Raw genomic sequence first — 25,050 nt, 5'->3', positions numbered from 1 at the left:
TCGGGAGGCTGAGACGGGCAGATCACTCGAGGTCAGGAGTTCAAGATCAGCATGGCCAACATGGCAAAACCCTGTCTCTACTAAAAATACAAAAATTAGCCTAGCCAGGCATGGTGGTGCACACCTGTAATCCCAGCTACTTGGGAGGCTGAGGAAGGAGAATTGCTTGAACCTGGAAGGTGGAGGTTGCAGTGAGCCAAGATTGCACCACTGCACTCCAGCCTTGGCGACAGAGCGAGACTCCATCCAAAAAAAAAAAAAAAAGAATAATAACTACAGTGAACTGAAACATCAAATAGGTTAAAATTCTATTCCTAATAATATTTTACAAAAATAAAAATGAGAGACATCTCACTACTTATCTTTGTAGGGTATCAGAGAATCAACGTATTATTTGAAATCCGGTAAATGATAGGAGGGAAAGCCATCAGATACTCAATGTACCTTCATCTTGAAATATACTGCTCTACATTAAAACATTAAAGGAACACATTTTTAAAAACATACCTTGTATCTTTTTAATTTCTGTACTTCTTCTTCAATAAGCATCTGATTTTTGGCAACTTCTGACTGAATAGCACTTAACATACTATTACCTTGATCTGTATCCATGGGTTCCTCCTTGGGGGAAGGAAAAGAAATAGCACACCCTAATAATTGAGGCTTACATTCAGAATATTTTAAAATGATAAACACAGTATGATTATTTTTGAATTTCTACTCTTCATATTGATAGCAGCATGCCAGCCTAACAGCAGCATTAAAGGATAAAAGCCCCAAAATAGTACCTTCCATATTTCTATGTTCTAATAATACGAATTTTCATCTAAAAACAACCTACACTGTAATATACTCTATTGCCATATTCTCCTAATACACTATAAAATAAATTTTCTTAAATATACTCTTAAGAAAATGTGTTCAAAGGGTTGTAAAATAAACTTTGTCTACTAAATCTCTTCTCCAATGACATTTACTATAGAAAGATAATCATAGACTAGTAAAGACTACATGTGACTCTAAATGTACCCAGTTAACTCTTTGAGAATTAACTTGCTTAATTACATAATGAAATCACAGAAAATAGTTAAAATAGTTCATTCCTAACACTTATTTAGCATTTACCATTTGTTAGTCATTAAGTGATTTACACATAATACCTCATTTACTCCTCATGACAATCTTCTAAGGTAAATACTATTTATTACCTTTATGCTATATGAAGAAACTGAGGCACAAGGAAATATACTCAGATTCCTATATCTACTAAGTGCAAAGCCAGGAACCGAATCTAGGCAGCCTGAATCCAGTGTGTATTCGCTTAACCACCATTCAGACCACTTGATTATATATATATATTTAAAGTAAATACTTTTCCTGAGAGAATAACCAAGCTAGAACTTTGTACTTAGAAACATGGCCACGAACCTCTGCAAGTTGTCTTTGTAACTCTGCTATCTTCTGTTCATATATCATTTTTCTGTCAGACACAATGGCCATTAAATTAAATCGAATTTCACCTTCACTGTACCTAGAAGAAAATTATTTAAGTTTATAATGTAATAAAGAATTGTACAACTATTACCGTTAAGATAATCCATCGTGATTCCCCTCTTGATTTCCTAGTATAAACAAAAGTCTATCAATTGGCTAGCAATAAAAATGGACACTTTCAAAAAGCTTTCAGGTCAGGCACATAAGTGCCTCCCAGCTACTTGGGAGGCTCAGGAGCAGAGAGGATCCTTTGCGTTTAGAAGCTGGAGGCTGCAGTGAGCTATGATAGTGCATTATACTCCAGTCTGGGCAACAAAACAAGACCCTGTCTCTTAAAAAAAAAAAAAAAAAAAAAAGCTTTCATATAGGAAAGACAACTGTAGAAAAAAAAAATTAGCTAAATTCCATCAATCATAAATGTTTTTTAAATATTCTAAAATAATGTTAGTACCACTTAAAACATTTGAAATAAAAAACATTTTCATCAATTTCCCTACCTTTATAAGAAATATGGCAACATATTAACTTAAGAGCTCAGAAAAAAACAAATGGAGACTCCATATTTCTTAAATCACTTAGACTGGCATCTTGATGGGTATTAACTATGCTCCTTATTATATAATTTTTTCCAAGTCATGATGAACTTTCTATTTTTAATTTATATATTTTAAATTTTATCTTATATGTAAATAAATATAACATATTTTACTAATATAATGTATAATTATATCATATAGTAAAATTTCTGAATGTTTGATTTTCACTACTCTGATATCAATGAAGCATCTCATAACACAAGCTGGTTCATGGTAGCAACTGACATTAAAAGCATTATTCATAACACTATGTAAATGGCATTAAGATGAAAATATATAGAAAATATAAGCCCATTTTGCATTAGTTTATCTCTAAGAGTTTCTCATACACAGCTCTATTCACTGAAAAGAAATGGCCCCAATATAACTATAGTAATTTGAACTATGTAAAAATGTCTTTAAAACACTGATTGTGGGACTTCCATGTCCCTATTCCTGCCAGTAAGTACAACTAAAAACCCTGGACATAATATGCTTTTTAAAAAGAGCAAGCAAGAACATTCTGAAAGGCAGAAAAAAGCAGACATGCTGGGGAACTCAGGAACCAAGAATGATACAATAGTGAATTCCCTGAGGTTTTTTTCTGCCTCATATATCCCAGACTTGGAGCTGAAGAAACCAGCAACCCAGAAATACCAACAGGCACAGACAAAAAAAAGCCCCAACAAAAGTCTGCTCTCTCTAGCCAAATAGAAAAGGTGCAGCCTCAGAAGACAGAAAACTTTTAGACAATAATCATTCCACCATAGCCAAACATGATTGAAAAATCTGTGACCTCACCCCTACTCAAAACCAGTAAAAGCAGAACAGAGAGCTGGACTTCCAGTCTTGTCTTCCAACCTTTAACAAGGTTCCTAGGTTGGTATTAAAAAAGGCTGGGTAGGGAATGGAGACTTTCATCCCTGCCATGTGGTAATGACAACACCCATTTGTGGTATCAGAGGACACAGAATGGGAAGCCAAAATTGTCACTGCCATCCAGTGGCAAAGTAGCCTCTTCCACTTCAGTATGAGTGGAAAGCAATAGCAAGGCACTCCTACCCCTCTCAGCCAGAGTGGTATCAACAGAAACCCTGCTGGGGGCTAGAACTCCCATCTCTGCCCAGCAATAACGAGAAGTCTTATTCCATTTCAGTTGTCACTGAAGGACTAGTAGGAAAGCTGGACTTCTACTGCCACAATTTACATTTACCCTGCCAGAGCCATGTCCATAAAAACCAGCTCACACAGAAATTTTAAATAAGATCCAAAGTCTTACTTTTATAGATATAGAGAAGATTATACTAAAATTTATATGGGAAGGCAGAGGAACTATAATAGTTAAAACAATTTTGAAGAGAAGAATACAATGAAAGGCATCGGTCTACTTGATTTCAAGACTTAGAGTTACAGTAATCAACACAATGTAGTACTGGCAGAGGAACAGATAAATGGAACAATGGACAGAATAGTGAGCCCAGAAATAGACCCACACAAATATGCTCCATTTTTGCAAAGGTACAGGAGGAATTCAGTGGAGGAAGGATAGCCTTTTCAACCACTGGTGCCTGAGTAATTGAATATGCATAGGCAAAAAAAAAAAAAAAAAAAAAGACCCTTGATCTAAATGTCATACCATATACAAAAATTAACTCAAAATACATCATAGACTTACAAGTAAAACATTAAACTATAAACTTTTAAGAAAATAACACAGGAAAAAAATTTTGGTATCTACACTGAGACAAAGAATTCTTAGACTTGACAACAAAAACATAATTCATAGTGTGAAATATTGATAAACTGTACTTCATCAGGATTAAGACCTTTTGCTCTGTGAAAGACCATTTTGGGAGTACAAGAGGATGGGCTACAGACTGGGAAAGAATATTTGCAGGCAATGTGTTTGATGAAAGATTAGTATCTAAAATACATAAAGAACTTCAGACTCAAGAGTCAAAAAACAATCCAATCAGAAAATGAGCTAAAGGCAAGAAAAGATTTTCAACATCATTAGTCATCAGGGAAATGCAGATTAAAACCACAATGAAGTATCACTATACATCTATTAGAATGGTTAAACTAAAAATGGTGGTAACACTAAATGCTAAAAAGGATGCAGAGGAACTAGACCGTTCATATATTGCTGGTAGAAATATAAAATGGTACAGTCACTCTGGAAAAGAGTTTGGTAGTTTCTTAAAAAAAAAAAAATATCCATTTACCATGCAACCCAGCAATGACACACATAGGCATTTACCCCAGAGAAATGAAAATTTGCAGTCACAAAAAATCTGCACAAAAATGTTTATTGTAGCTTTATTTGCAGTAGCTAAAAAATAGAAAACAATCCAGATGTCCTTCAATGGATGAAGAGGCAAAAAACTCGTATATCCATACCACAGAACACCATCTATGAATAAAAAAATGAACTACTGATACACTTAAAAACTTGGATGAATCTCCAGAGAATTAAACTGCGTGAAAAAGATAATGCAAAAAGGTTACATATTGTAAAATTCATATATAACATTCTTTAAATGACAAAAGTTATAGAATTAGGGATTAACGAGTGAAGGAAAGGGAAAGGCAGCAGGGAGAGAAGTGGTTGTGCCTAAAAAGAACAATATAAGGGATCTTTGTGGAGAGCAAATTTTGCTGTATCTTGACTACATCAATGCCAGTATCCTGACTGTGATATTACACTATAGTTTTGCAAGATGATGCCACTGAAAGATAAAAAATACACATGATGTCTCTGTATTATTTCTTACAACTGAATATATATAATTATCTGAAATTGAATATACAATTACCCCAAAATAAAGAGCTTAATATTAAAAATAAACCCTCAAAAACAAAACTCTACAAAATAACTGTACAATTATCCAACAGTACAAAATACCTAGCCGGGTGCAGTGGCTCATGCCTGTAATCCCAGCACTTTGGGAGGCCAAGGTGGGTGGATCACTTGAGGTCAGGAGTTTGAGACAAGCCTGAACAACATGGTGAAACCCCACCTCTACTGAAAATACAAAAATTAGCCAGGTGTGGTGGCATGTGCCCATAATCCCAGCTACTCGGGATGCTGAGACACGGGAATCGCTTGAACTCGGGAGGCAGAGGTTGCAGTGAGCTGAGATTGCGCCACTGCACTCCAGCCTGGGCGACCCAGTGAGACTCTGTCTCAAAAAATAAAAAAATGAAAATAAAAAATTATTTAACTTAATGGAAATCCGCATGTTTAACTTCTCTAAAGACAAGATGACATACTACTACATGAAATTTAGAGATTTTCTGAAATAGACTGCTTAAATGCATTAACCCAATCAAAAGTAGATGTTTGGCTGGGCACAGTGGCTCACGCCTGTAATCCTACCACTTTGGGAGGTCGAGGCAGGCGGATGGCTTGAGCTCAGGAGTCTGAGACCAGCCTGGGCAACATGGTGAAAACCCGTCTCTACAAAAAATTAAAAAGAAAAAAAAAAGTAGATGTTCAATGCACACTGCTAAAATAACAATAAAATACAAGTTTAAAAAATACTTAAAAAAACAGAATATTATGCCAATGAGATTAGCTGAGCATTTACTTTTGTATCCTTTTTTCTATGACAGGCCTTACTGCACTGATCCAATCATCTTGATTGCATGCACCTAGAAAGAAATTTTGAAACAGTTAACACAAATAAAAATAAGAACAATCAACTTTAACATGCAAAAGTTTGGCCCAAAATATTTTTTTACAAATATTTTAATAAATTTAGAGCAGTAAAACTCTTTTTAGTATAATTATGTTGTTTCAAATCCATAAATAAATTTTTATAACAGACATAGAAAAATAAATATTTTTAAATATAGAGGCAGCATGTAAATCTGCATTAGATAAACTATTGGTTCTACGCATGGGGCATGGCAAAAAGTACAAACAAAATGAACCCATGTTAATTTTTTTAAAATCTAAAAGTATAAAGTTTTATGAATAGCCTATAACATTAGATTCAACTAAAACAAGTTGTGTTGGACTTCAAGCCTATTATTAAAAAAAGAAAAAGAAAATTTAATGAAGTCAAAATAAGGAGTTAAAATTATTTTGTGAACCTGTTATTTCAGTAATCTTTCAGAGCCACAGACTGTACCCTAAACCTTGATAAGTGTTTATCATTTTTTGCTCAGCATTAGAGATGGGGTAGGATCAGAACAAATCTATGCTTTGGCACAAAGGATAACACATTAACGCACTATTTAAATAGGGAACTTTTAAGAAAAATATTTTCTTGATTGCAAAACAATAAATTATCCAATTCCAAATGAAAATACTTTAATACAGATGATAAGAAATGTTCGCTATCCCTTATGAATGGGTTAAAAATGACAAGAATAACTACGTTCACTAAGGGTAGTTTTTAAATGTTAAATGGAAAATAAAATATAAATTATGTAACCTATAGGTTAAAAAATAATTTTACTTGGGAAAAACTCAAAGGCATCAACTGAACTATGGTAGTCAACATGTCCTTCCTATATATTAATATAACATACTGAAGAGCTTAAGGCCTTCATTATATTATGTTACCTCACAGTCACTTTTACCTTGAAAATTTAAGCAGCACTGTGACTAAAATGAGGGTAAATACCCAACAGATTTTCCCCTGTCAAAAGTGAAATATCAGGAACAGGAACTGCATTACCTAAATCAATCGGTCCTTCTCTTAACCCATCTAATTCATACAGTCTCCCATTAACAGGAACATAACTGACAAAGTGAAAAGCATCTTCTTCTTTTGCTGATGTCTTCGTATCAAATTCAAACATTTGCTGTCTATAGTAAATAAAAAAATAGTGAGACTCAAAGAAGCAAAGAAAGAAACAGTATTTATTTAACATAAAGTCTCTTTACCTGGCGAAACTGTTGTGAACTTGTCGAATCACATCTGAATTGCTCAGTGCCAAGCCTTTCATCTAAAATAATTTTTTAAAGTAGCCTATTAATATACAAACTTTCACAAATATGACATTTTAGGAATAAGAAGGTTGTACTCACAGCTGCATCAAAACTTTGTGAAAATTCTTTAAACTCTGATAATGTCTCGCCTAAGTGGACATCCTGGTGGGTACAGTTCAGTAACACACTCACTATGGCTTGAGTAGCACAAGCATTATTAATTACCTATAAAATACAAAAGTGAAGATATCAATGTGTTTAAAAAAATAAAAAATGGTTTTTAACTGGTGACAATGGCCCCAAAACATGAACAGTTTTCAAATTATATTTTATAAAGTCTCAGCATAAACAGAATAAATATGTTTAATTTCTATCCTAATCTATTTTCAGAAATTTGCTGCAATTCTGGAGTTGAAAATTCTAGGAAACAAATGAACTCAATGAACTCATAATACTACCAAAAACCAATCCAGTTAGGGTAACAAGACCAATCATCCTGATGGAAAACATAGCTGATTAAGCCAACAGAGCTTGTCCCCCTCTCCTATTCATTTCCTCCTAGACTCATTTCTACCTATTCAAATTCAATTAGTATTTTATTACCGAGCATAAGCTTCAATTCACCTGTGTGATTTTAGAGAAATTCTGAAACAACTCACATTAGTTTCTACCCTCATTTAAATTCCCAAACAGGGTATATAATGTCCACATATTTTTTTTCACTCAATCATGTACAGTCTACATTGCTATCATCTAGCCGTAATCATTTAACAAATTATCTGGACCTTACATTCTAGCCAAAGGAAAAAACATTTAGACAGCATTTACTATGTGCCAGTTACTTTTCTAGGCACTCTACATGTATTATTTCTTTTAATCCTCTCAACAACTTATGAAGAAGGAGTACTATTATCATCTTCATTTTAAATTTGTAGAAGTTGAGGCACAAAGAGGTAAGTGCCCAAGGGCACACAGCCAATCTTGTTCTAGAATTTGTGTACATAGCCATCATGCTAGGCTATCTCTGTACATATACATGGTCTCTCCAACAAGATTATAAACCACTTTATGAACGGCAGTTTCTTCCACACTACCTAAGCACCTATAGTATTGAGATCATGAAGCTGGAAAGAACCTCAGATGATCAGTGTGAACACCAGCAAGGTTAATCATAGAGCTGAATAATTTTTTAAATTACAGCTTAGTCCTACTACAGTATTATGTTACTATATTGTAATTAGTCTTTCCAATAATGCTAATTAGCTTATGATTTTAGATTTTAGTAAATTATCTATTTTTATCCTGCCTGATTTCAGAAGAAAAAAATTCAATTATTTTCCTTCTTTAATTCTTATAGTTCTCTATTTCTCACGTTGGTAGAGGTTTTTAAGGTCTTATGAATATCTACCAGTTCCTGAACTGTTTACTGAAGTATATTTGAGAAATTCCTTGATAAGACTGTACTCCCCATTACAGAATAGTCTCGTACTCCTAATTCTCAATAACTGTAACATCACCATGCTTCTACAATTCTTCTCTTTAAGCATTTTGTATTCAAAACTGTCTTAAAATTGATGAATTAGGAAAAAGTAGTGATAGATCCAGAATCCAATTAACATTGCTGCTGATTTATACGAGTACGTATTTTGATCCAAATCACAGTTCTCTAGTAAATTTGGATGAAAACTTTAATGATTAAAGAGGACTTCATAAATGTGATTGACTAAAACACTGTAACACTTAGTACTCCCTTATCTTAGGTCAAAATTACCTACGGTGAAATTATCTGAGGACAGCACAGTAGGAGGAGTAAAGTTAGGAGAAGTTAAAATTTATACTTATTAACACATTCTTTCAAAATCAAGACATCTTAAAGATTTAATATATACCCAATGCTAAACTAGGCAGTGAGGCTACGGCAGAAAAGATTATCAAACATTTCTATAATCTGAGGACTTCAAATTTGTAATCCATTATTTTAGGATTTTAAGAAGTAGAAAAAATTCTTGTGGTTGCTTTCTTTTTGATGTCAATAATAATTTACACTGTCCATGATATATTAGAACTCATTTTGTGTGTGTGTGAGAAGAAAAGTTACAATGTACACGGGTATGAGAATATTGTCTTCAAGTTTTAAAATGAGTTTAGTGCCACCAAGTGGTTATGTTATACATAGTACAAAATTAACAAAAAACAAAAGAAAATTTAAAAGTGTACAGCCATTCATTTATTCATTCATTCAAATAATACTTACTGAGCACCTACTATGTGCCAGACATTGTAATAAAGGCTGAACAGTGAATAAGAAAGATGTGGTCCTTGTCCTCCTAAATCTCACATAAAAATAATCTTATATATAGTCAAAGCTCTATTTGAAAGAACTTTAACTCATGTCACAAAAAATCTATTGCAGTATGAATTATTTAGGTAGTTCTCAACTTTAAAAATCTTTAGGTTATCATAAGTGTCCTACTTTAACTCTGGCTTTTAAGATATTTTAAAATAAAGAAGTAGAGTTCAATAATAGAAATAAGGCTAGAACAGAGGGTCTCAGGTAGGACTGACCCAGAACCTTAAAAGTTTGGTTTGAATTCCTATGTCAGGGTATATAGGCTTTAGTTTATCAGGGCACTTCTACTCTCTATTTCTTACACACAATCCAATTCACACATTCATGATGACAACCTGATACTGAAGGCATTTGATTTTGTAATCCCCAGACTAGAGAATTTCTTTTCAAAGCTTATACAAAAGAAGAGTAGATGTCCAGAGGAATAATATAAAAATAGCTTAAAGTACTGCCTGTATAAATTATAGTCAATCAAAAAACAAGCAATGGGGAAAGGATTCCCTATTTAATAAATGGTATTGGGAAAACTGGCTAGCCATATGCAGAAAACTGAAGCTGGACCCCTTCCTTACACCATATACAAAAATTAACTCAAGATGGATTAAAAATTTAAACGTAAGACCTAAAACTATAAAAACCCTAGAAGAAAACCTAGGCAATAGCATTCAGGACATAGGCATGGGCAAAGACTTCATGACTAAAACACCAAAGCAATTGCAACAAAAACCAAAATTGACAAATGGGATCCAATCAAACTGAAGAGCTTCTGCACAGCAAAAGAAACTATCATCAGAGTGAACGGGCAACCTACAGAATGGAAGAAAATTTTTGCAATCTATCCATCTGACAAAGGGCTAATATCCAGAATATAGAAGGAACTTAAACAAATGTAGAAGAAAAAAACAAACAACCCCATAAGAAAGTGGGCAAAGGATATGAACAGACACTTTTCAAAAGAAGACATTTATGTGGCCAACAAACATATGAAAGAAAGCTCATCATCACTGGTCATTAGTGAAATGCAAATCAAAACCACAACAAGATACCATCTCACGCCAGTTAGAATGGCGATCATTAAAAAGTCAGGAAACAACAGATACTGGAGAGGATGTGGAGAAACAGGAAAGCTTTTACATTGTTGGTGGGAGTGTAAATTTGTTCAACCATTGTAGAAGACAGTGTGGCAATTCCTCAAGGATCTAGAACCAGAAATACCATTTGACCCAGCAATCCCATTACTGGGTATATACCCAAAGGATTTTAAATCATTCTACTATAAAGAAACATGCACATGTATGTTTATTGCAGTATTGTTCACAATAGCAAAGACTTGGGACCAACCCAAATGCCCGTCAATGATAGACTGGAAAAAGGAAATGTGGCACATATACACCAAGGAATACTACGTGGCCATAAAAAAGGATGAGTTCATGTCCTTTGCAAGGACATGGATGAAACTGGAAACCATCATTCTCAGCAAACTAACACAAGAACAGAAAACCAAACACCGCATGTTCTCACTTGTAAGTGGGAGTTGAACAATGAGAACGCATGGGCACAGGGAAGGGAACATCACACACCGGGGCTTGTCGGGGGGTTGGGGGCAAGAAGAGGGATAGCATTAGGAGAAATACCTAATGGAGACGATGGGTTGATTAGTGCAGTAAACCACCATGGCACGTGTATACCTATGTAACAAACCTGCACATTCTGCACATGTACCCCAGAACTTAAAGTATACAAAATATATATATATATTAAGTTAAAAAAAATTATTGTCAATCTTCATTGAGTCATAGCTATAGCAATATAAATACATACAATTTTAAATTTTTTAATAGTCAAGGAAAAAGGTTGAGAATGTAACAGTAGCTTTCCCACGAGAAAGTGATACTGAAAAAAAGTATAAATGTCCTGCTCATGAAGACTCTAAAGAAAGATACACAGAAAAAAGGGACGAACACCAGAAAAATAAAATAGTAAAGGAAAAAATCATTTTATACAGGAGTATCAGAGAAAGTTTTTTTACAAATGTGAAATTTTAATAGGGGTTTGAAAGCTTGGTAGGAAGTAGAGAATAGAGAAGGAAATTCACTTTTAAAAGTGAGAACAGTGTGAATAAAAGAACAAATTAAGATGTTTGATGTGCTTGTTGTTCAAGAGACAATGAGCATATTGGTCATTTGTACTAGTGTGGTTATAGTCATAGTGGGGTTATTCTTTACCTTGTTAAGTCATTGGCCTTGAGTAATTAGGAGTTTACCCAAAGAGTAAGACATTTTGAATACAGAAATAAAATAATCAAAACAGTGGTTCAGAAAGATTCAGTTTAAGTCAATTTACAGGAAGGACTGAAGGTGGCTAAAAGGAGAAATAAGATCAGCCAGGTTCCTACCCTAATAAAAGTATGAAATAATAAAGAGTGGTAGGTTAATATAATACATAAAACCACTATCACACAAACATGCAAGTGAGAAATCTAGGAATTAGAAATATAACTAAAAATAAAATAAGATTTAAAAGAATAAAAGAATATTAATAACAACCATATGAAATGATTTTGAAAATTTAACCTGAAAGGAAGAAACCTTTTAAAAAAATACATCTTACCAGAACCAACTCAAGAAGAAATAAAGAGCCACAATAGTCCCTTAACTACTGAAATGAAGCAGTATTTTAAAATATTCTCACAAAGAAAATACCAGGCCTACATGGATATACAGGTCAATTCTACAAAAATTTGAAGAAGTATATCACCTTAATTTTACACAAATTCTTCAAGGCACTAAAAATAAGAGAAAATTCCAACTCATTTCATGAAGCCAGGATAACCTTAATACTAAAACGAGTCAAAGCCATTACAGAAGAAGAAAAATTAAGACACATTTCATTCAAAAATTTAAATGCAAAAACCTAAACAAAATACTACTATATTTAACCCAATAGTGCATAAAAAGAGAATACACCCTGACCAAGTTGGGCTTATCCCAGGTTTGGAAGAATGATTTAATATTAGAAAAATCCAAACATAATTAACTGCATTAACCTAGTAAAAGGAAGAAAATACAGAAGATCATCTCAATAGAGGCAGAAAAAGGATTTGAAAAAATTTAATATACTTTCATAATAAACACACTAATTAATAACAGAACATTAAAAATAAAAAAGCTGGAGTAAACATCATCCTAAATGGAGAAATGGTAAAAGGCATTCTCTTTTAAGTTGCAAGTGGTTTTATTGGAGGGTCTTAGCCAGGAACTAAGACAAGAAAAATAAATTAGAGTCAAAGGATTATAAAGGAGGAAATAAAACTATCATTATTTATACCTGATATGGTCATTTTGATAAAAACACACCCACTCAAGAAAAAAAAAACAAATTATTGTGATAATAGAAAAGTTTAGCAGGATAGCTAAATATAATATTAATAGATGAAAGTGAACTGCCTGTCTTTATGCCAAAGGCAACAACCCAAAAAATAAAACTACCCAAAGAAAACTACTCCAAGTCATATAATAATCAAACTCTCAAAGGTTAAAGACAAAGAGAGGATCCTAAAGGCAGTAAGGGAAAACAAGCAAACAATATATAAAGGTGCTTCAATTCATCTAGCAACGGGGTTCTCAACAGAAACCATACAGGCCAGGAGGGAGTGGGATGAAATTTTCAAATTCTAAAAGAAGAAAAAAAAAAGGCCAACCAAGAATACTCTCTCCAGCAAAGCTATCCTTCAAATATGAAGGAGAAGTAAAGTCTTTCCCATACAAAAGCTGAGAGAAGTGGCCACCACGAGACTTGTCTTACAAGAAATGCTAAGGGCAGTTCTTCAATCTGAACAGAAAAAAACACTAATGCGCAAAACCAAAACATTTTAAGGTCTAAAATCCACTGGTAAAAGTAAATACACAAAGAAACCCAGAATAATATTGTCACTGTGGTATGCAGTCTGCTCATAACTCTGGTATAAAGCCCAAAAGACAAAAATCTACCCCAACAGTAATACCAATAGCAACCTGTTGAAACAGACAATATAAGAAATACGTATATTGACGAAACACAAAGTCAAAATACAGGGGGTAAAAAGTTAAAGTGTAGAGTTTTTTTCTTTGCTTCTATTCTTTTCTTGATAATCTAAGTTGTTATCTCTTTATAATAACATGTCATATGTATATGTTTTGTAAGCTTCATGGTAACCGCAATGCAAAAACCTGTAATAGATTCACTAAAAATAAAAAACAACAAATTAAAACATATCACCTGAGAAAATTTCTTAACAACAAAGGAAGACTGTAAGAAAGGAAGAGACCAATTACAAAACAACCAGAAAACAAGCAACAAAATGGTAGTAATAAGTCTTCACTTATCAATAATAACACTGAATGTAAACGGGCTCAATTCTTCAATTAAAAGGCATAGAGTCTCTGAGTTCATAAAGATATAAAACCCCATAATATGGTGCATACAAATAACCCACTTCACCTATAAAGATATATAGACCAAAAGGGAAAGGGTAGAAGAAGATATTCTGTGCAACTGGAAACCAAAAAAAAAAAAAAAAAAGAACAGGAGTACTATCCTTGTAACAGATAAAATAGACTACAAAGCAAAGACTATAAAAACAGACAGAGAAGGTCACTGCATAATGATAAAGGGGTCAATCTAGCAAGAGAATATAACAATTATAAATATGTATACACCTAACACCTGAGTTCCCAAGTGTATAAATATAAAGCAAGTGTTTATGGATCTAAAGCAAATACTACTATCTACTCTCTCCGACAGATCATGCAGACAGAAAACCAACAAAAAAAATCAGAGTTTAACTACAGACTAAATCAAATAAACCTAACTGACATTTACAGAACATTTCACCCAACTGCTGCAAAATACACATTATTTTCACTATTTTCATCAGCATATGGATATCCAGCATACATCCAGGATAGACCACGTTAGTCCACAAAACAAGTCTCAAATCACTGAATAATATGATTTATAGTAAAAAAAAAAAAAATACCAAGTTTCTTTTCAGACCACAATGGAATAAAACTAGAAATCAATAATAGAAACCTTGGAAACTACACAAACACATAGAGATTAAACAACATGCTACTGAAAATAAGAAAATAAGAAAAAATTTTAAAAATGCATTGAAACAAATAAAAATGGAAATACAGCATACCAAAATCTATCAGATATGGCAAAAGCATACTAAGAGGGAAATTCATAGCGAAAATATCAAAAAAGTAGAAAGACTCCAAATAAACCACCTAATTATATACCCCAAGGAACTAGAAAAGCAGGAACAAACCAAACCCAAAATTATTAGAAGGAAAGAAATAATAAAGATCAGAGCAGAAATCAATGAAATTGAGACTTAAAAAAACAATATTAAGATCAAGGAAATGAAAAATTTTCAGGAAAGGTAAACAAAATTGACAAACCTTTACCCAAGCTAAGAAAAAAGAAAGATGATCCAAATAAATAAAATCAGAAACAAAAAAGGACACATAACATCTGAAATCACAGTAATACAAAGAATCATTAGAAACTATTATGAACAGCTATATACAAAAAAATTGGAAAACCTAGAAATGGACAAATTCCTAGATACATACAACCTACCAAGACTGAACCAGGAAGGGATAAAAAAATCTAAACAATCTAATAACAAGTAATGCGATCAGAGCCATAATTAAAAGTAAAGCAAAGCCCAGGATGTGACAACTTCATTACTAAATTCTACCCAACATTTAAAGAAGAATGAATGCTAATTTTACTCAAACTCTTCAAAACAACTGAAGAAGAAGGAATGCTTTCCAACTCATTCTACAAAATTAGCATTATTCTGATACCAAAACCAGGCAAGGACACAACAAAAAAACTACAGACCAGTATCACTGATGATAATAGATGCAAAAATCTTCAACCAAATAGTAACAAACCAAATTCAATAGTAACAAACCAAATTAAATAATACCACATTAAAAAGATTATTTACCTAATGGGTGCAGCACACCAACATGGCAAATGTATACATATGTAACAAACCAAACCTGCACGTTGTGCACATGTACCCTAGAACTTAAAAGTATAAATAAAAAAAAAAAGGTCATTTACCATGATTAAGTAAGAGTCATCCAGGGATGCAAGATGGTTCAATATATGCTAATCAATAAATGTGATACCAAGAAAAAAACTACCTAATTATTTCAACAGATGCTGAAAAAGCATTCGATAAAATTTAACATGGCTTTATGACAAAAACCCTCAATACTCTGGGTACGGAAGGTACATACCTCAACACAATAACAGCCATACAAAACAGACTCACAGCTAATATCATACCAAATTTTAAAAAAGTGAAAGTCTTAGGGTGGGCACCGTGGCTCACGCCTGTAATCCCAGCACTTTGGGAGGTCGAGGCGGGCAGATCACAAGGTCAGGAGATCAAGACCATCCTGCCTAACACGGTGAAACCCTGTCTCCACTAAAAATACAAAAAATTAGCTGGGCATGGTAGCGGACGCCTGTAGTCCCAGCTACTCGAGAGGCTGAGGCAGGAGAATGGCGTGAACTGGGGAGGCGGAGCTTGCAGTGAGCCGAGATCGCGCCACTGCTGCACTCCAGCCTGGCGACAGAGTGAGACTTCATCTCAAAAAAAAAAAAAAAAAAAAAAGGTCTTTCCTCTAAGATCAGGAACAAGACAAGGATGAGCATTTTTACCATTTTATTCAACATAATACTGCAAGTCCTGCCTAGAGCAACCAGGCAAGAGAAGGAAATAAAGGGCATCCAAACTGGAAAGGAACAAGTACAATTAGCACTGTTCATAGCTGACATAATCTTAGAAAAACCTAAAGACCACCAAAAAACTCTTGGAACTGATAAACAAGTTCAGTAAAGCTGCAGGATATAACCAAGCACAGTAGCTCACACCTGTAATCCCAGCACTTTGGGAGGCTGAGGCAGGAGGAATGCTCGAGCCCAGGAGTTTAAGACCAGCTGGGCAACATAATGAGACCCTGTCTCTACAGAAAATTCTAAAAATTAGCCATGTGTGCTAGTGCACACTTGTAGTCTTAGCTACTCGGGAGGCTGAGGCAGGAGGATTGCTTGAGCCCAGGAGCACAAGGTTATAGTGAGCTATGATTGTGCTACTTCACTCCAGACAGAGCAAGACCCTGTATCAAAAACAAAAAAGTTGAAGAATATAAAATCAGCATACAAACATCAGCTGCTATTATATATGCCAACAGTGAATCTGAAAAAGAAATTAAGAAAAAAATCCTATTTAAAAGAGCTACAAAGAATATAAAATAGGCCAGGTGCAGTGGCTCAAGCCCGTAATCCCAGTACTTTGGGAGCCCAAGGTGGGCAGATCACTTGAGGCCAGGAGTTTGAGACCAACCTGGCCAACATGGCAAAATCCTGTCTCTACTAAAAATACAAAAATTAGCCTGGCATGATGGCACATGCCTGTAATCCCAGCTACTCAGGAGGCTGAGGCACAAGAATAGCTTGAACCTGGGAGGCGAGGCGGAGATGAGCCAAGATTGTGCCACTACACTCCAGCCTGGGTGTCTAAGTGAGACTATGTCTCAAAAAAAAAAAAAAGAATCTAAAATACCTAAGAATCAATTTAACCAAAGAAGTATAAGATCTATACAAGGACAAGTATAAAGCACTGATGAAGAGTTCACCAAAAACTGGATATTCCATGCTTATGAACTGGAAGAATTAATATTGTTAAAATGACAATTCTACTGAAAGCAATGGACAGATTCAATGCACTCCCTATCAAAATACCAACGGCATTCTTCATAGAAACAGAAAAAGCATCCCAAAATTTATACAGAACACAAAAGACCCAAGATGGCCAAAGCAATCCTGAGCAAAAAGAACAAAACTGGAAGAATCACATTATCTGACTTCAAAATAGACTACAAAGCTATAATAACCAAATCAACAGGATTCTAGCATAAATACAGACACATAGACCAATGGAACAGAATAGAGAATCCAGATATAACTCCATGCATTTACAGATAAATCATTTTCAACAAAGGTGCCAAGAATATACAATAGAGAAAGGGTAGTCCCTCCAATAAATGGTTCTGGGAAAACTAGATAACCATTGCAGAAAAAAAAACTAGATCCCAGTATCCCACCGTACACAAAAATCAAATCAAAATGGATTAAAGACTTAAATATAAGACTTGAAACTATGAAGCTACTATAAGAAAACATTGGGGAAAATCTCCAGGACATTGGTCGGGGCAAAAATTTTTTAGTAAGACCTCAAAAAGCACAGACAACAAAAGCAAAAATAAATGAACAGGATTACATCAAACTAAGAAGCTTCTGCATAACAAAGGAACCAATCAACAAAGTAAAGAGACAACCCACAGAATGAGAGAAAATATTTGCAAACTACCCATCTTATAAGGGATTAACAACCAGGATATGTAAGAAGCTCAAGCAACTCAACAGGAAAAGATAAAAAAAATCAGATTTAAAAATGGACAGAATATCTGAATAGACATTTCTCAAAAGACATACAAATGGCCAACAGGTATATAAAAAATACTCAACATCATTAATCATCAGAGCAATGCAAATCAAAACCGCAATGTTATCATCTCACCCAAGTTAAAACAGCTTTTAACAAAAAGGGAATGACAGATAAGTGGTGAGGATGTGGAGAAAGGGGAACCCTCATAAACACTATTGGTAGAAATGTAAATTAGTATAGCTACTATGGAAAACTGTATGGAGGTTATGCAAAACTAAAAAATGAACTATTGTATAATCCAGCAATCCACTACTGGGTATATAGATCCAAAAGAAGGGAAATAAATACATCAAAGAGATATCTGCACTCCTTGTTTTTATTATGGCACTATTAATAATAGCCAAAATATATAATTAACTTAAGTGTCCATCAATGGATGAATGGATAAAGAAAATGTAGTATATATATACAATGTGAGATTATTCAGCCATAAAAAAGAATGAAATCCTGTTATTTGGAGCAATATGGAAATGGAGGTCATTATGTTAAATGAAATAAACCAAGCACAGAAAGACAAATATCTCATGTTCTCACTCACATGTGAAAGTTAAAACAGTGAATCTTCAGGATAGAAAGTAGACTGATGGTTGCCAAAGGCTGGGAAGGGTGGGGTGGTGAAGAGGTTGAAGGGAGTTTGATTAATGGGTACAAATATACAGTTTAATAGAAGACCTAGTGTTTGACAAATCAGTAGGGTGCCTATTGTTTACAATAATCTATCATATATTTCAAAATAGCTATGAGGATAATTTGAATGTTTCTAGCATAAAGACAAATATTTAAGGTGACTGATATCCCAATTACACTAATTTGATCTTTATAAATTATATGAATGTATTAAATTATCACACGTATCCCCAAAATATGTACATCTACTATGTATCAATAAATTTTTTTTTTAAAAAAGCACAATTAACCCCATTGAAAAATAACATAAACAAGAATTTCACAGAGGAAATACATATGGCCACTAGCACATGAAGAGCATTTCAACATGATTAGTGATCAGGGAGACATAAGCCAAGACAAAAATGAAGTAGCATTTTGGAACCAATTAGCTGACAAAAATTTAAAAGCCTAGCATGCCACGTGTTATAACATGTGGCTTTGTAACAACTCCTACACATTGCTAGTGGAAATGCAAATTTGAACAGCTACTTCAGAAAACATTTGGATATTTCCTTCAAAAGTTGCACATTTACATATTAGATGAAATACTCATTCTACTTCTAGGTATATACCAGGAGAAACTTGCACATGTCCAAAAAATATTTACAGCAACACAATTCACAGTAACTCAAATTGAAAACCCAAAGAACAAACTACAGAAGAGTAAAGTAAACTGTAGCATGTTAGTGCAGCTGGTATCATATAGCACGCAAAATAAATGAACTATCATAATAAACTTATGGATGAATCTTAACAATATAATATTAAGTGAAAAAAGTAAGCTAGGCTTAATAGTTCACATCTGTAATCCCAGCACTTTGTGAGGGCAAAGGTGGGAGAATCATTTGAGTCTAGGAGTTAGAGACCAGCCTGAGTAACATAATGAGATTCTGTCTCTACAAAAAATATAAAAAATTAGCAGGGCATGGTGGTGTGCATCTGCAGTCCCAGCTACTCAGGAGGCTAAGGCAGGAGGTTGAGGCTACAATGAGCTGTGATCATGCCATTGCACTCCAGCCTCAGTGACAGAGCGAGATCCTGTCTCCAAAAAAAGAAGAAACACTCCCAAAATGTATATAGAGCACGATACTTTTTATCAAGTTAAAATTTTATTTACAAACACCTTTTTCAGGATTACAAAAAATACATAAAAAGAAAATGATAAACAGAATTCAACATAAGGGTTACACTGGATGAAGAGAGGGAAGACGAGAAGTACATTGAATGATGGGTGGGACAGAAGGAAGTAACATAGATAAAGTTTTTTTCGGCGGTAGGTTCTTAGGCACTTACTTTGTTTCTTAAAATAATCAAATAAATAAAAGGAGACCATGAGTAAACCAATCATATATATGTGTTATTAACCAAGGATTCTTACAATCCCATTCTGGGTACCTTAAGAGCAACTTTTTAGGAAAAAAGAAAAACAGCCATCATCATAATGTCTTCCTCCTCCGTCCTCACATCTAATCTATTACACATTAAAGGTGCTAACACTTTACTTCTAAATATTATTCAGATCTATTCACATCTCTCTTTACTTCCAGTTTTTTGTTTACTATCACATGGACTTCTGCAAAAGCCTCCTAACTTACATCTACTCACGTCCTACACTACTTCTCAAATGCATTCCCAACACTGGAGCCAAAATAGCCTCTTCTAAATGAAAATCTGTTCACGACACTCTTCTTAAAACACTTCAGTAACTTTCTATTACTCTAAAGGTACAGACAAAAGTCTCAATCACAGCCTAAAATGCCCTGTAAGATTTGACCTCTGTCTGCAGCTGTAGGCTAGAGTACATAAATTTTATCTAGGCTCATGACCACCTGGAATGAAGACAACTTTCTTAGTGTCCTCTACTGCTAACTCAAATGACTGAGTTTTGGCCAGAGACAAGTATGCATGTGACACGGGCAAATTCTATAAAAGGGAAAGGAGTGTGCTTTCCCCTTCCTCCTGTCTGAATGCGGAATTGAGAAAGAATGGCTGAAACTCCAAAAATCATCTTGGACCATGAAATAACCTTTGGAATAGAAAACATACACAAAGGAGCAAAACAAAAGAGCCTGGAGCTTTGACAGCTCTTGAGTATAAAAAAAAAAAAAAAAAAAAAAAAAACCTATTTCTTATAAACTATTGTTTTTTTTATGCCTATGCCTAACTGTACCTAATCCTGGCTAACATATTTCCTGTTCTGCTTCACATCTCACGACATCTCCCCTTTGCTCTGCACAGTTCAGCTACATTGGTCTTCTTCCTGCACCTTTTACTAGTCTTACTCACTTTTGCTATAAAGCTGTAATTAATCTGGAATAATCCTGAACCTCTCTCCCCTAGTTAATACCTACTTAACCTTTAGATTTCAGCTGAACTGTCACTTACTCAGAGAGGCTTTCTCTCTGACAAGGTGAAGTTCCACTTCTATGAATATAGTAAAGAAATTAACCTTGCCCAAAGAGAGGTCTGGGCTTTGCCCTTGGTTCCTGGGAGATGAGCTCTAAATCCCTGAATGCCTAAGAGTGTCTTTGTTTACCTGAGACCTTTGGGCCACACTGATAGTCTAATAATGTGACTTAGGGTGGGGGTATTGGGTCAAGATTATCAGCTCAACCTCCTGTGGGGCTGGAGACTAAGATCAGTCACATGGGTGGCCAACCAGGTCTATGTGACCAAGGCCCAATAAAAACTTTGGGCACCAAGAATTGGATGGGGTTCCTTGGATGGCAATACTCTGCATATTGTCACACAGCATTGCCAGAATAGTGAGCACTGTCTGTGACACTACTGGGAGAAGACAACTGGAAGCTCTGCACATGGAACTTTCCTGAACTCTACCCCATGTGGCTCTTCCCTTGGCTAATTTTAATCTATATTCTTTTGTTGTAATAAGCCATAATCATGAGCATAGCAGCTTTCAGTAACATCTATGAGTCTTCTAACCAATTATAGAACCTGAGGATGATCTGGGGATCCCCCCCACCACAAAGCCGCAATGCTGTCAGAAGTGAAGGTGGTCCTGGTCGAACTCTACAGTTTGTGTTCAAAGTGAGGGTAGTTTTGTGGGCAGTTCCTAAACTTTGTAATATAGTCCTCATTTCACTCCATTCAGCACTTATCACCATTGTAATTTAACATTTAATTGATTAATATCAATTGCTTCCACTAAACTCTAAGCATATTTGAGGGCAGGAATCATGGCACTTTTTCATTCTCCAAGCACCACAGTGTCTGGCACATTGTAGGTATTCAGTCACTCTTTCCTGTAAGACTGAACAGATGGAGTCACACAAATCCAGTACCACTGCAGCATGATTTTAAGCAAGTAAATCACACCTCAGCTCTCTCATCAGTGAAATAACAAGACTACAATATTTTGTGAAGGGAGAACAGTTATCAAAATTTCATTTCTGGATCCTTATATACAAATTGCAATTACTAGGATATATTTCTTTCCTCAATATTTTATTAACCAATGATACACAGACACATACACACATACACCCCCTTGAATTAGAGTATATGATCAGCACAAAACAGCCAGTGTTACCTCTCTATATTGAGGTAATCCCATTATAAATGCCATTTAGTTCATCTGTATAACCTTATCAAATAAATATGATTTCATTAAATTTTTTCAAATTTCTGAAAATACTCCAGACATCTTGGATTAGAAATTATTACTGTAAGCCCTTGAAACCTAAAATCATCTATTACATATTGATGTAATATATATTATAACTCTCCTGGCATAGGCTTATAGGAGGCATATACTAAAAAGACTGACAGACATTAATGGGGAATTATTGACCTGTCAGTTTAATACAAACTGTTAGCAAAATAAAGTACCAAAACAATGATATGGGGAATCACTAATCTGACACTTTCATAAACACAACTGGAATAATACAAATGTAACACAGAACTAAAAAATATCAAGGGACTCCAGAAATTATAAATTCATACTCTACTATCATTGTTTTCTTTCTTTATAGAGTACTTTCTTATACCTTAAAAATTGCTAGGTCTCTATAAATCAGACATCATTAGTATCTTACTGTTAGTAAATTCTAGCACTGTTTAATAGTAATATTCTTAGAGATGAACAGTTCGGTCTGCATTTATTGGATACCTACCACGTACCAAGGACTGAATATAAAAACAAAATCCCTAACTCTCAAGTTTACAGTTTAGTGTGGAAGAAACACAATTAATTAATTTACTGATACAGTCTGTAAATTTGTCCCTGCCCAAACCTCATGTTGAAATGTAATCCCCAATGCTGAAGGTGGGGCCTGGTGGGAGGTATTTGGATCATGGGGGTGGATCCCTTATGAATGGCTTAGGCCATCCCCTTGGTGTTAAGTGAGCTGTTGCTCAAAATCTGATCATTTAAAAGTGTGTGCCCCACTCTTTCTTTCTCTCTCGCTCCAGCTCAGCCATGTGAGATGTCTGTTCCTGCTTTGCCTACCACCATGAGTAAAAGCTTCCTGAGGCCTCCCAAGAAGCCGAGCAGATGCCAGCACCAGGCTTCCTATAAAGCCTGCAGAACTGTAGGTCAATTAAGCCTTTTCTTTATAAATTACCCAGTCTCAGGTATTTCTTTAGAGCAATGCAAGAATAACCTAACACAAATATACACAAACATACATGGGAAAAAAATCTGTAAAAATATAAATTGTTTTCAGTGGTTATGTCTAAAGCAGAGATTATAAGACACTTTTATTTTCTACACCATCCACTTTACAATGTTTAAATTTTTATAATGGCATATATGCTTATATACATTGAAAAAATAAAAACATTTTTAAAAAGGAGAAAAATCACCTGACAGACTTTTAAACTCATCTGTACCCTAGCTTTTCTCTACTACCTAGATCTTAAAATTTACAAACAACTGTGGATTTAAAATTACAGTTACTATATGTATAATGATACATAAGCACAAAAATATTATATAAATGGACTATTTGGATTTTTTGTTTTGTTTTTGAGACAGGACTTGCTCTGCTGCCCAGGCTGGAGTGCAGTGGCATGACCATAGCTTACCGCAGCCTCAGCCTCCTGGGCTCAAGCAATCCTCCCACCTCAGCCTCCAGAGTAGCTAAGACTACAGGCGTGTGCTACCAAGTCTGGCTAACTTTTTATTTTTTTTAGAGACAGGGTCGCCCTATATCTCCCAGGCTGGTCTCAAACTCCTGGGCTCAAGTGATCCTCCCACCTCAGCCTTCCAAAATGACAGAATTACAAACATGAGCCACCATGCCCGACCAGATTATTTAGATTAGGGAAATAATTAGAAACTCAAAATGGTGACTACTAAAAGACTAATTAATTAAATTATAGGATATTTATACCAAGAACACTAAAGGAGGCAGTGCTGTGATAAGGTTAATAGGACAGACTTCAGAGCCACAGTGCCTGGGTTTGCACCCTAGCTCTGCCACTGACTAGCTACATAACATGATCAAGTTTCTTATCCTCTCTAGGACTCAGTTTCCACATCTGTAAAATGATGAGAAGCCTGCAAAACCAGATAATTGTTGTAACGGATCAGATTAATAATTTTAAATATTAAATATATTTAAATATAATAATTTACATATTTATAGAATATATAATTAAATTTACATATAAATTTATAATTTTTGTATATTTAAGTTTAAAAATAATCATTTTAAATATACAAAAGTACTTAGTAAGCCTTCAATAAATGTTAACTAATATTTATTATGTGTATTGAAATCAAACAAAGTCAAACTTTCATTACTAAGTGAAAAAAAAATATTTTGCATAATAATCCAATTTTAGCAAACAAAATTATAAGGAAAACATGTTAGCATATAAACAGAAAATGTGGGAGGAAATATGACATATGGAGTCACAAACCTGGGTTTTATACTTGGATTTAAGTTCTGGATGTACTACATATTATCTGTGTGATCTCAGGCAAATAATTTTTCTAGGCCTCAATTTCTTCATTTGTGAAATGAAGATAACAACCTCATGGAGTTGTTGCAAATATTAAATAATATACCTAAATTACAATATCTGGCACACAACAAGAGCGGTAAATGTTGCCTACTGTTTGTATTATTACTATTATTACAGTTGTTGAGCATGCCTGTCTTGTTAACTATTATATAGGTAGTATCTAAAACAATACCTAGCAAAGTAGGTGCTCAGTAATTACTTGTTGATTAAATGGATGAGTCAAACTGTTAAAAGGTTAGTAGAGATGGGTGTGGGATTACAAGGATATTCATGTTCATCACTATATTTGTATTTCTGTAATGTTAAGTTCTGCTATCAGAAAAAAAAAAATGATACATTTTTAACTACACTATAAAAAACCCTGTTTTCCTTAAAGTAAAAGCAAGAAATTCTAATTTCTCTAAGAATGCTCAATTCAAAAAAGTCAGAGGAAAATGGAAAGCAGCAATAA

General features: G+C 34.4%; 1 protein-coding gene across 16 annotated transcripts in view; it reads right to left on the bottom strand.

Annotated features, from left to right (window-relative positions):
* The window catches only part of UCHL5 (ubiquitin C-terminal hydrolase L5), a 48,168-nt gene that overhangs the window by 10,600 nt on the left and 12,518 nt on the right, over positions 1 to 25,050 (bottom strand). For 5 of the 16 annotated variants that reach the window (XM_054547443.1, XM_024242618.3, XM_024242599.3 and 2 more), the window contains exons 4-9: positions 7,111 to 7,236; positions 6,967 to 7,028; positions 6,758 to 6,888; positions 5,660 to 5,723; positions 1,429 to 1,531; positions 508 to 618 (exon numbers count right to left, since the gene is read on the bottom strand). In XM_054547443.1, the coding sequence (XP_054403418.1) occupies positions 508 to 618; positions 1,429 to 1,531; positions 5,660 to 5,723; positions 6,758 to 6,888; positions 6,967 to 7,028; positions 7,111 to 7,236 (597 nt within the window). 16 annotated transcript variants of the gene reach the window in all.

This window comes from Pongo abelii, chromosome 1, assembly GCF_028885655.2.
Source record: "Pongo abelii isolate AG06213 chromosome 1, NHGRI_mPonAbe1-v2.0_pri, whole genome shotgun sequence".
Taxonomy (NCBI): Eukaryota; Metazoa; Chordata; class Mammalia; order Primates; family Hominidae; genus Pongo; species Pongo abelii.
Note: the sequence above shows the minus strand (reverse complement) of the source record. Positions and strands in the feature narration are given on the sequence as shown.